General features: G+C 41.5%; 3 protein-coding genes across 3 annotated transcripts; 1 reads left to right on the top strand and 2 right to left on the bottom strand.

The window, feature by feature from the left end:
* Nucleotides 1–1624: 1624 nt before the first annotated feature.
* On the bottom strand, nucleotides 1625–2765 carry LOC128297257 (antigen 5 like allergen Cul n 1-like). Its single transcript, XM_053032868.1, has 3 exons — nucleotides 2395–2765; nucleotides 2090–2334; nucleotides 1625–2016 (listed from the first exon to the last, which is right to left on the bottom strand). Exons 1-3 carry the CDS (start codon nucleotides 2686–2688, stop codon nucleotides 1773–1775), a joined length of 783 nt encoding a protein of 260 aa, XP_052888828.1. The 5' UTR covers nucleotides 2689–2765; the 3' UTR covers nucleotides 1625–1772.
* Nucleotides 2766–4440: 1675 nt separating this feature from the next.
* On the bottom strand, nucleotides 4441–5554 carry LOC128310560 (antigen 5 like allergen Cul n 1-like). Its single transcript, XM_053047232.1, has 3 exons — nucleotides 5201–5554; nucleotides 4891–5135; nucleotides 4441–4814 (listed from the first exon to the last, which is right to left on the bottom strand). Exons 1-3 carry the CDS (start codon nucleotides 5492–5494, stop codon nucleotides 4571–4573), a joined length of 783 nt encoding a protein of 260 aa, XP_052903192.1. The 5' UTR covers nucleotides 5495–5554; the 3' UTR covers nucleotides 4441–4570.
* Nucleotides 5555–9522: 3968 nt separating this feature from the next.
* On the top strand, nucleotides 9523–10498 carry LOC128297934 (uncharacterized). The gene is made up of 2 exons (XM_053033651.1): nucleotides 9523–9776; nucleotides 9843–10498. The coding sequence occupies exons 1-2, from the start codon at nucleotides 9574–9576 to the stop codon at nucleotides 10024–10026; spliced, it is 387 nt and encodes a 128-aa protein (XP_052889611.1). The 5' UTR covers nucleotides 9523–9573; the 3' UTR covers nucleotides 10027–10498.
* The last annotated feature ends 1097 nt before the right edge of the window (nucleotides 10499–11595 follow it).

Raw genomic sequence — 11595 nt, forward strand, 5'->3', positions numbered from 1 at the left:
CGTTTCCGGCGCACTCGTTAAGGTGGCAGCGCTGCTGTCCAACAAAATACGCCGCCAAGTGTCGCTGTGTGCACGTCCTGTCGGGTACCCACATGATCCTTGGGGAGCACATCCTATCACTTCCTACCTTCCAATGCGTTCGCGATGTGTTCGTGGTTCGTCTCGTGAATCGCCAACGGGGAGTATAACACCCGGGTTTTGCGTCTGTACGTCAAAGCTGTCCTGCGTCAATCGGGCACAGTAAGGCAGGTGCATTGCAGTAACACTTTTTTTTTGGGGGTGCAAGCTGTACAGGGTGTTCGGTGTCACTGATTTCTTTTCCTTTGTGGGATCTTTCAAATACCTTCCGTTTTGGGAACTTTGTACTGGTTATCATTTTATTTTTGGTTTCGTTCTTTCCGTCGTCTATCGTTTGCTACCGTCCCGAGATGCCATTAGTGGTGGAAAGAAACCGTAAAGAGTTTTTTTGGTGCTTCCTTTACAATACTGACAGGGTGTGTGTGTTTTTTCTTTGTAATGGAAAGACACGTACAGTAGAAATATTTTCCACCTTTGAATTCTTCTTCTACCCTTTTTTATATGAGTAAACTTTAGTCCTGTTGAAGAACGACGCTTTAAAATGTTTGTTTAATTCCTCTTCATTTTAAGCAGCTGCTCTACATAAAATGAGCATAAAGCCCTTCAAAATGAGCTTTTCACAGCTATTCACCCTTCGTAACCGCTATTCAACTACGAAAGTGGAATTTTGTATGCACTATGAAGAGATGATCTTCAACCAACTGTCTATTTACCAAACCCATTCCCATCTAAAGTCAAATTCTTAACCTGAATGAGGAAACAATGATGTGTGCCACTGAATTACCTCACCTAGCGGACATCAATGCGTTCAACAATTCAAATACCACAGTGTTTGAAATGATGGCTGTTTATCACAGACAAATACACAGCAAACTGCATTACATGCTCCGCATGCACTCCGCATATGAAAGACCCCAGCAAAAAGCAACACCGGCAACACACCATTGTTCTAATTAAATTTTACTCACCGGTGGTTTTGGGCGTGCTATGCAGCGAGCAACGTAGAAATAAAAACTGCAACTACAATAGGGCCACCCTGAAACTGGGGGTGAAAATTAATTTAACAATTACCAATGGCAAACGTAAACTTTGGCTCGTAAATTTTCCACCCTCCACCAACATGCTGCGGATGATGAGGTGGCAATGGGGGGCTGCTGAGGTTACGCTTTACACTCACCGTCATCTGCCAAATGGTAAAATAAACATATCGTTGTGTGTACGCTGGGAGGGTGGGCCACGGGGAAGAAATGGGCAGGAGGGAACCCTGAGAGGTGCTCTAATTAAACGTTCAATAATTCAATTGCTTCCAGACCGAACCTACGGGATCGGAAATCCGCTTAAAACTAAAGCGGTCAGTAATTTGGAAGCCTTATAGAAATCCTAGTTGATTGCTTCAACTTTCAAACAATTAGATAGTAATTACGGAAAATAGAACGCTTTGCACATCATCTGAAAAGTGTTAATTAATCACTGAGAAAATGCAATGTTTTGGTTTTCTTTTAGTGATCATAAACTTCCATAATCAAAACTAGATTTTCTTTCTTGCTAAATGTTTTTATTTTTTATTCGCGCACTGTTGGAGTACAGAACTTCAGTTGAAGGACTGCTCTCCGTTCAATAAAGAACATCATAGAAGAAAATCTTTGTGCAATGCAAAATCTGGCTCTTTCAGCAATCAAATCGTCGAATCGTTATTAGAACGGCACAGACACCGGCTCATCAGGATTACACAGACCTTCGTAGGCGGTGTTGCAACCGGTCGTACATCCAGTACACGGATCTCCTGCAGCATACATCGGCAGACCGACGAAATCGGTGAAGGAATAGTTGCACACCAGGTACAGGAACGGGTCACCATTGTCGGACCACTGGGACATCGCGCAACCAATCTTGTTCGATTTGTCCGCAGCCATTACCGCGAAGTGGAAGATCATGGTGCTGCAAAAAAAACAGCGTAAAGAGTAACGTAAATAACATGATGGCGTAACGCAATGCGACAGCTCACACTTACTGTTTGCCCGGATCGTACATGCTGCTGACCATGCGCGAGTTCACATCGAGACGCTCGTCCCACCAGGACGAGATGAGATCCTTGATCACCTGCGGGATGTTGTCGATCGATGGAGCGGTCGTTTTGATGTGGTTCAAGTTCTGGCCCGAGTAACGGATGCTGGCAGTGTTGTGACAGGCATCGTGCTTCTGCACACACCGGTTGGCATTCAACTGAGCCATCTTTGCCAGCTCATCATCCCATGTCTAGAAGAAGCCGCATTGTTGTAACTGATAAACAATGGCACCAAACTACCAACAACTCACCATCGTGGTCATCTGCTTCGCTTTTGGAAGCCATTTTACACCACCAGTTGCGACAGTGCTGCGGTACTTGTTGTGCTCGTCCAGCATGATCTTCTTGTACTCCTCCGTAACTTCAACCACCTGAGCACCTTCCGGGCAGTTGCTGGTGAAGCCTCCCGGGTTGTTACACCCAATATGCGCATCTCCGGGATCACACAGCTCCGGATCACAATAATCCTGAGCCACAGTTGTCTTCAGAGCAGCTGCAGCAAGGACTGCCAGCAGCAGCACCATCTTGCCCTTTCCATTCGACATCCTGAGAAATGTCTGCTCTCGCTTACGAATGAACGCACAGCACTGAACACAAAGTCGCGGCACGAGCTTGCTTGCTACTACCCTCAACGGACACTGATATTGAACAATTGAGTGGCATGGAAATTTATACTAAAACCTGTGCTAAGATACATTTTTTAAACCCATTCAATAGCAGTTTATTGCCTTCGGTGATAATTCCTTACCTCATCAGAGTGGCTCAGATAAGCTTAATATATTTCGCTTCCACGAATGAGAGCAACTGAATTGTGTAAGGTTTCGCGATCTCCTTCGAAAGATAAAACGCCCGCTTCAGATCGATCTAATCAACCCAGCTGAGTGGAATGCTCCCACGAGGTAGCTATTGCACTTTTGTTTTATGTTTATGACATGTTAATGAATCAAGAATTAAACTATTGGCACCACGAGACATTCGGAAAAACTGTCCGGAAATTGGATTAGTATGAAAAGATCATGAAGTTCTAACAAAATAATCAACTGTATTTGCATCCTACATTGTGAAGCGTAACAAGCTAGCCATTTCCACCCATATGCAAAGCAAAGCTCATTCCCTATGAATAAAAAACGATATCTCATCAGGGTGATAATTGCTTCACGTATCATCTATGACGTCAATGCGTCAATCCGTATTGCATTGAGCGCTTTTGCTTATCCCACGGAACGCATTCGACATCAAAGAATTGCGTTTTGTATTACACGTGATTGTTTTTAACGAGCATCGTACAACTTCATCGTAAATTACTTCCATTGAATTGTTAATTAAATAAAAAATGTTTTATGAATATTTAAAGGGTCATTCATGTTTTTTTACAAAAAAAAATCGCGAGCTTTTAAAAATTTCCTCCACTAGATATGGTTATTTCTGCAAATCACATCGGAACTTTGTGGACTTTTTAGTTGATCATAATAATTCTTCTTAATTAAAAGGTTACATTTAATTTACTTACTTCTTAAGACAGGTCTAACTTAGTTATAAAAAATGTTTGAAGAATTGTCAATTTTGAATAACATTTGAATTAAGTGATCATAATTTACATTTTTGAACGATTTCAAACAGCAATTAGTACAACAATTAAAGTTCGATTCAATGTCGGCCATTATAACGGAAAAATGAAAATTGAATTATGGCACAATCCTATAGGATATTTTGTGAGATAAGTTTATAGTGCATCCGTTTGTGCTTGCAAGCTTCCAGCTATTGAAAATAGCGCAAACATCCAGATTACATAATTTACAAATACTCAAAGGATTCCAATAAACACAGCCATTTTGATCAGACTAACACCTATGCCTCTAATTTATACTTGTCGATCCATGTTTGAGAGAGCGATTTGATTAAATCAGTCATTGCCAGCTTACAAAACAGTTGCAATCAGCCTGCCTCGGCAGTATGAAGGAAAAAGACGATAAAGCACAGCAACAATTTGTTAAAATACATAAAGTTTGCCATCGTTGCAAAGCTAGGTCAACAGGTTTAGCGTGAATTTATTGATAATGCAACAGCGAAACAGTCTTCAGAAAGATCGGATTTAAAAGTAATAATATTCACCCAAATTGTTTTGTAGACTTAATCCAGAATATTATATTACGAGTGGTGTATGTCTCAAGTAATGATCTCAAGAATATTTCATTTAAAGATAAAATTTTAAATAAAATTAAAAATAGATAATTGAACACAAATCATCATTTTGTATCTTATTACCGTAAGGAAAAGTGTTACACAAACCAATCTAATGCTGATGAAAACTTTTGTTTTTATTGAACTGTGTCAAAACATAATGCGTACACCGAATCGTCCGTCACCGAGGACATTCGACTTCCAATCCGCAAAAGTGGTCCATTATCATGTACGAACAAAATGCTCTTAGTATGGAACGGAAACTGGCTCATCGGGATTGCAAAGACCCGCGTAATCGGAGTTGCAACCCTTCGTACATCCAGAGCACGGTTCGCCCTGAGCATACATCGGCAGACCGACGACGTCCGTGAAGGAATAGTTGCACACCAGATACATGTAGGGGTTTCCATTTTCTGGCCACTGGCTGATGGCACATCCGATCTTGTTTGCCTTATCCGCGGCCAACACGGCGAAGTGGAAGATCATGGTGCTAGAAAAATGATAGTAGATCGTTAGTATGACTGTATACTCGGCGCTGAACGTTCAATGCGATGCTGTACACTTACTGTCTGCCTGGATCGTACATCGCCTTAACCATGCGCGAGTTCACATCGAGACGCTCGTCCCACCAGGACGAGATGAGATCCTTCACCACCTGCGGGATGTTGTCGATCGATGGAGCCGTCGTCATGATATGGTTCAAATTCTGGCCCGAGTAACGATGCTTGGCAGTGTTGTGGCAATCGTCATGTTTCTGCACACATCGGTTGGCATTAAGCTTGGCGAGCTTAGCCAGCTCATCATCCCAAGTCTGCAATGCAATAGGAACTCATGTATCGTTTGTCTCTGGAAGCAACAATTTAAACCGAAACTTACCATCGTAGTCATCTGCTTGGCCTTCGGCAGCCATTTAAGTCCACCAGTTGCAACGGTGCTACGATACTTGTTGTGCTCGTCCAGGATGATCTTCTTCAGCTCGTCAGTCATCTTCACCACCTTGGCTCCGGCCGGACAGTTGCTGGTGAAGCCTCCCGGGTTGTTACATCCAATGTGATCATTGCCAGGATCACACAGATCCGGCTTACAATAATCCTGAGCCACAGTTGTCTTCAGAGCAGCTGCAACAACGACCGCCAGCAGCAGCACCATCTTGCCCTTTCCACTCGACATCTTTTCAACAATCTTTGACACCGCGAATGAAGTATCCGATCGACTTCTAGCACCGTCCAGTGCCTTCTAAACACTGATATGTTGGAGGGAAACTCGTAGAAAATTTATACTCTATTCGTTTTCTCATATAGATTACCGATACAATTTTATCACAAGAAAGGCATCGGTTTCGATAGAATTCCCTTCCACAGTTCTCTCACAGATCTGCTTTACTGGTTGCAAGCAACAAAAAAAAAATGCGATCGTGCTCAACAAATCACTTGCAAGATTTAAGCAACACGATAACACCAATGTAGTTGCACAATTAGGGCTTCGTAGTAGATTAAAGCCGATTAGCTTACGATTATCTCAACGCGTATGGCATATCGTAAATTGCAAAAATGCAAATGTAATATTTTACACACAGATTACATTCGCTGATAAGATTTGCGAGACATTATGCAATTGTGCTGATAACAAACAGATGTAGAAAAAAAATCATATAGCGCCAATTAAACTGCAATGAGGCAGCTGATGTAGGTTGATAGAAACCGGGTTCACGTGTGCACAATGGATACAATTCACGCAGTGACGTAAATTAAACGCACCTTTGCACGTGTCCCTGGAACAAACGCATCGTTTTTCGGTTTGTTTCGATTTAGCATATCCCTTGTAAAAAAATGTTACAGCTTTCAATATTTTTTTTTACTGAACAAGAAGAGTTCTCTTATATAAACATTTTTACGAGTCTCTTTGGAAATATTTTTATAATATAAATTAACTTACCAATGAATTATATCTCTCCATATTTGCTTGGTGATTAGTAATGTGCCACAATGATAATTAATAACAAATAAAGTATTTGATCAATCTTTTAAACACTTTACTGTTAGAAGTATTCGGAACCAAATGTTATTTTGGAACACAGAATGATATTAAACTAAACAAGTTTGATTGAAACTAGTGGGGAGGCTTCTGTTTACATATAATACAGTGGGGAAGATTTTACATATAATCTATAGAGAATAATGTGGAGATCATGGAGCGGCCCGGTGGCATGATGGCAGCGGAGCCGGGCTTCACACGAACGGGCCGGACCAAATCCCATCCGGACCAATCCCCCGTAGCAAGGACTGGCTACCGGCTACGTGGTAAAATATGTCGATACGGCCAGGCCGTTCTAACGAAACGAAAAAAATTGTGGAGATCATCGGAGAAGAGTAAAATAACGCTGAATGTACTTTGGTACTTTATTTTGGATTATTAACCAATGTCAAAGGACCGCATAGAGAAAATTTATTATTCCTCTCTTTTTAGTCCTCTTGAAAATTTGACTCGAAGTAACACTTTGATGAGGCCTCAACAATTCGTTATCATAGATTTTTTTTTGTTGACTACTGAACGAACGAGTTACTCTCTGGAATAATGCGTTCTTGCCACTTGTTGTTCTCTTGAATGATGTGAGGTGTCAATGAAATGTTCTGCTGTGTTATCCACATCACCTGTATGAATAAAAGAATGAAAATGAATGTCAACGAATTCGACAGCGATATTAAAAACATATTCACGCACATCTACGCGCTTAAGTAAAGGATGAAAAATAAATATATTAAAATGCACTTACCGTGCATGAAGATGGTAAAATATTCCGTATCATTCGTTTAAATGCAATGTTCCATGTGATTGCATGCGTTCAGGTGTTCAATGATTTGAATTATTCCCGGGAAGAGAAACACGCTGTTGCAGAAGAATAACAAACGAAACAAAAAAAACTATGAAACATTTAGCGCAGCGAATAGTTCACATCCATCATCTATCAACTCCCAATGGGTACGAATACTTCCCACATGCATCGGTAAAAGCGCATTCGTGTTGTGCTGATGGATCGACAACAGAAGGGGTCTGGAGGTAGAAGTTATTCCACCGCACACCAGCTTTGCTAATTAAATCCATTTTCCATGCACGATTAGCATCGCACCTCAGAGCTCTCCTGTTGCTACTTAATCCACTTCGTACACACACCCTTCAGCGCTGCTCGCACATACGCATTCGCTTTGCATTGGAAGGAAGCCAGAAAGGTGGTGAAATTGATTAACGTCGACTCGGTGCGAATATGATTGTGTTGAATGATGGCACTGAAAGATCGGCATTATTACCGATGTTGATTGGTTTCCTATTACCCAGCACAAAACTGTGGCCATCAGCCATTGCATTACAGTGGCCTTTTGCCTGTTAGACGAAGATTCCCTTGTACTTGTTGATCTGCAAAAAAAACTCGTTAATAATTTTAGATCGATTGCTCCGGATAGAGTGCATTCAATAGAAAATGTTCAACCTAATCTCTGGAATCGGCATATTGTCCATTGAAAATTGATCCAAGCAATCCGAGCAATAGAGAATATTGATTGTTTGAAATGCATTCCGCCACTCTGTTGGATATTAATTATTCCATTCGCTTTAATCTGGCCGGGTTTAAGCCCGAGCACATAAATTTAATTTAACCGACGCTAATACTCACATTCTTCTCAGGACCTCTCGGTCGACACATCACACTCCAGTATCACTTACGTATGTTTGAGTATCACTTGGTGGGAGGAACTGTTTTGTTACTGCATTTTTTCTATGTTCATCGCATGGCCTACTCAGTGCACATGTTGCTTCTGGTAATGAAATATTATGGCTGCGCATTCTACTGCGTTGAGCGACACCTTCATTACGGGTAATCAATTTCATTGTGGTTATTAATTATTTCTCTTTCGCGAACCACGGTGTCTGCGACGGTGGCGGTGGTACATCAGATGCGTTGCGTGTTTTTACCACAAACATTATCAATTCACTGCTGTTAAAGATTATTTTCATAAATTAAATTCGCATCAGCGTTGCAGAATAGAGGCAGCGCACGGTATGCGCAAAATTGCAACTTTACTTCATTACGGAACCAATTGGCAGAAGGTTAAATAATTGATGAATGAGCATTTTTAATCGTTTTTCGATATATTTTTTTTACATTGCAGCACTCATGTGACATATTTGCATTCTATCGACATATCGACATTCGACTGAACATTAAGTATCACCATTCGTGTGACACTTATTTTCAAATTGGTGCTATCAATTGTAGTAAATGCTTTCTATTGAAATTGATCCTTTTCTGACGCTGCAACTGCTGTGAATCTTGCCCCTAGTTACAGTATGCATGTGCGTGACTAATAGTATGTGATTTTATTAAATCCTGCTTTATCTATTACTCTGTTTGAACTTAGTGGATCAAACAGAACAAAATCTGTCGGAGATTGGATGCAGCCGCGGGTGAAGACCACCAGCCCTGGATCGACATTCTAAAAAACGGACTGTTTACGTGGACAGGTTAAGAAGATTTTATTTATTTATTTGTTTAGCTTCCCTTATGACGGCTATGACGGACATTAACTGGATTTAAATTTTCAGACACCAACAAATACATTTTAAAATTCCGGTTAGCGGTCATTTTAATTTATTTCGCAACATTTATTTTCAAAAGATACACTGAACATTTCACAGCTAGATGGCGCTTTGCATGCCTTGTGGGAACGGCGATAGTTTTATTCGAACAATGCACCAAATTCCATTTCATACAAGGCAGTTTTTTAATTCATTTCAAATTGTGAATAACTCCAACCACAATGAAACTAAAAAAGAACTACAAGTATTGCAGAACAGCTCAAAAACACTTTTAAATTTTTATGTGCAATGTGTCCTTCTCTATAATAATACGCCCTGGGACTAATTATGTTTTAACAACCAAAGGTTCATAAAATAAGCTTGTCAGCAAGTAACCAAGCATTATCTGAAAACTGTATATCATGGATCTAATCATACTCACAATGAAAAATCGATCGATGCATGGAATTTTATAATAATTCTAACAATTTCACGCTATAGCCACCCTGTACATCGGACAAGTACATTTTTGAACAATTATGACAGCTACAACTCCCATAGTGTGCTTTTGACAGTTACGAGTTTTGTAAACAAACAATAGACCAATAACAACATCTTTGCCGCTAGTCGAACGAAACACACAAAAAACAGCTTAAATTTTAAATTCGATACATTTTACCATGTCCGAGGACGATAATTGGTCGGTAAATTGTTTCGATGCAAGCGACTGGATGCCATCGCCGGAAGAACTGGAAACGGCGTACTGTGCTCTGGAAAAGGGAACTTACACACTGGAACTGAACTGGAAAAACCCTGGACGCAGAGCACCTTCTCCGGCGAAAAAGGACGAACCAAAAGTTACCGAAATAGTTGATAAAGAAGCGTAAGTACCCTACCCATTCCCCGAAGGAACCGTGTGCTTATACTTTCATCATCCGTTTCGTTCTAGTGCGGCTAAAAACAAAGAATTCGATTTCATGGATGACGTCGCACTGCCACAGATGCGCGTCCGCGGCCAAACTTCCGGCCCGAAAGGATCCGCCAAAAAGAAGACGACCAACTTTGCCGGTGTGCTGGATCACATGAAGAAGCACGGCCGGTTAACACAGTCCAAGGATAGTTCGGGCACGTAAACGGGTACCGGGGTTGCAAACGGGTGGTGGTGTTAATGTTTTACACTCCCTCCCTGCTGAACGGTGTTTGGTGTTGGTTGGGTGTGATCGGGCTGATATTTTTAAGTAACGTGCAGCGAGTCAACGCGGCAAATGGGAAATATTCCCGACCATGTGGTCACAACCCGTTGAACCACGTCAATCATGTAGCCGGTGCCCGTAGCGTAGTGAAAGGTGGCCCGGTCAATGCGCGGTGAGGAGAAGGTCAGCAAAGGGACAAATTAATAGATCGATCGACCGTTAAACGACAGTAAACAGTTTATAAATAAAATTTACGATGAAGGTTTTACGCTTTGCTGCCAAACGTTGGTAGCAGGAAGAGCGAACAGAATTGACCCATGGCTGCACTCATCGTAAATAAATAGCAGCTGTTGTAATAATTCATCGAACACTATAGTATTTTAAGCAAGCACACAATTTACTGTATTTCATAAACGAGGAAGAATAATAGTTTTATTCATTTTATATATTTTATATTCTTGCGGTACGCGACTTTACGCGGTTGACAAAACGATCCGAAACATTGTAAATAATATGCTCAGGTCGTAAAGAGCAGAGTAACGAAACACCTATTGCAAGGTATCATCTCACCGTAGCGAAGCGGCAATGTTTGTGTATGCGGCACCTTGGACCACAGGGTCCACACGGTAAATCGGTTATATGCAGGTTCGACTGGCAAAGGTCCAACAATCATTAGGCGAAATTCCTTTCGAATCGTTGCGCGTCATGTTTTCTGGTCAGGAAATGTGTTTCAAAGTTTTCGCGCACCGGATCATCGGTGACATTTTTATAACTCGGTTTCTCGGATTCAATTCAGGTCACGAACTCCCAACTTTGTTCCCGCAGCAAGTATGAAGATGATTCCCAAATTACTAACATTTAATGAACTCTTTCGATAATTCCAACCTTCCCCATCAGTCCATCGGTCCACCCGGCCGAGCCATATGTGGTTTGTTCGGTGGCAACTGAGCATGTTGGCCACGGTGCGGAACACTCGTGCCGTTTTCTTCAACAAATCCCCAACAATATTTCACATTCCCGCGCGCGGTACAATGGATTAACCTGCCGTAATGCAGCAGTGAGTGGGAACCGAAGCGGGCCCGTCGGTCTGAGAAGGAGTTGGGTGAAAGCTGCACAAATTCAAACCGCTAAACGCATCAAAAATGTAAACATTCCACCGACCAGGCCGGACTCGGACCGATTGAAAACCGATCGACCACCGGGCAAAAGTAAACTGACTTTTCCTTAGGTGTTAAGGAAATCTAGCCTAGACGTTGCGTTGTGTTTCCCTTTAGCCACAATCGGGGTGGTGTTTTTTTTCTCTTCTTTCTTGCCCTCCCATGAGTGTAGTTCATTTGTTAAACTAGTGAGTTACAAGAATAGAATTCAATGAAAATGGATGGAATTTCCAAATCAAATCAAATGCCCGGGACGGATCCCAATCAATGTGTGGAAGACAATCGAACACATAATTTTCCACGAAGTAAACCCCCGCCCCCAACTCGAACCATTGTGGTACGTTCAATGCCT

The sequence above is a fragment of the Anopheles moucheti genome, chromosome 2 (assembly GCF_943734755.1).
Source record: "Anopheles moucheti chromosome 2, idAnoMoucSN_F20_07, whole genome shotgun sequence".
Classification (NCBI taxonomy): Eukaryota; Metazoa; Arthropoda; class Insecta; order Diptera; family Culicidae; genus Anopheles; species Anopheles moucheti.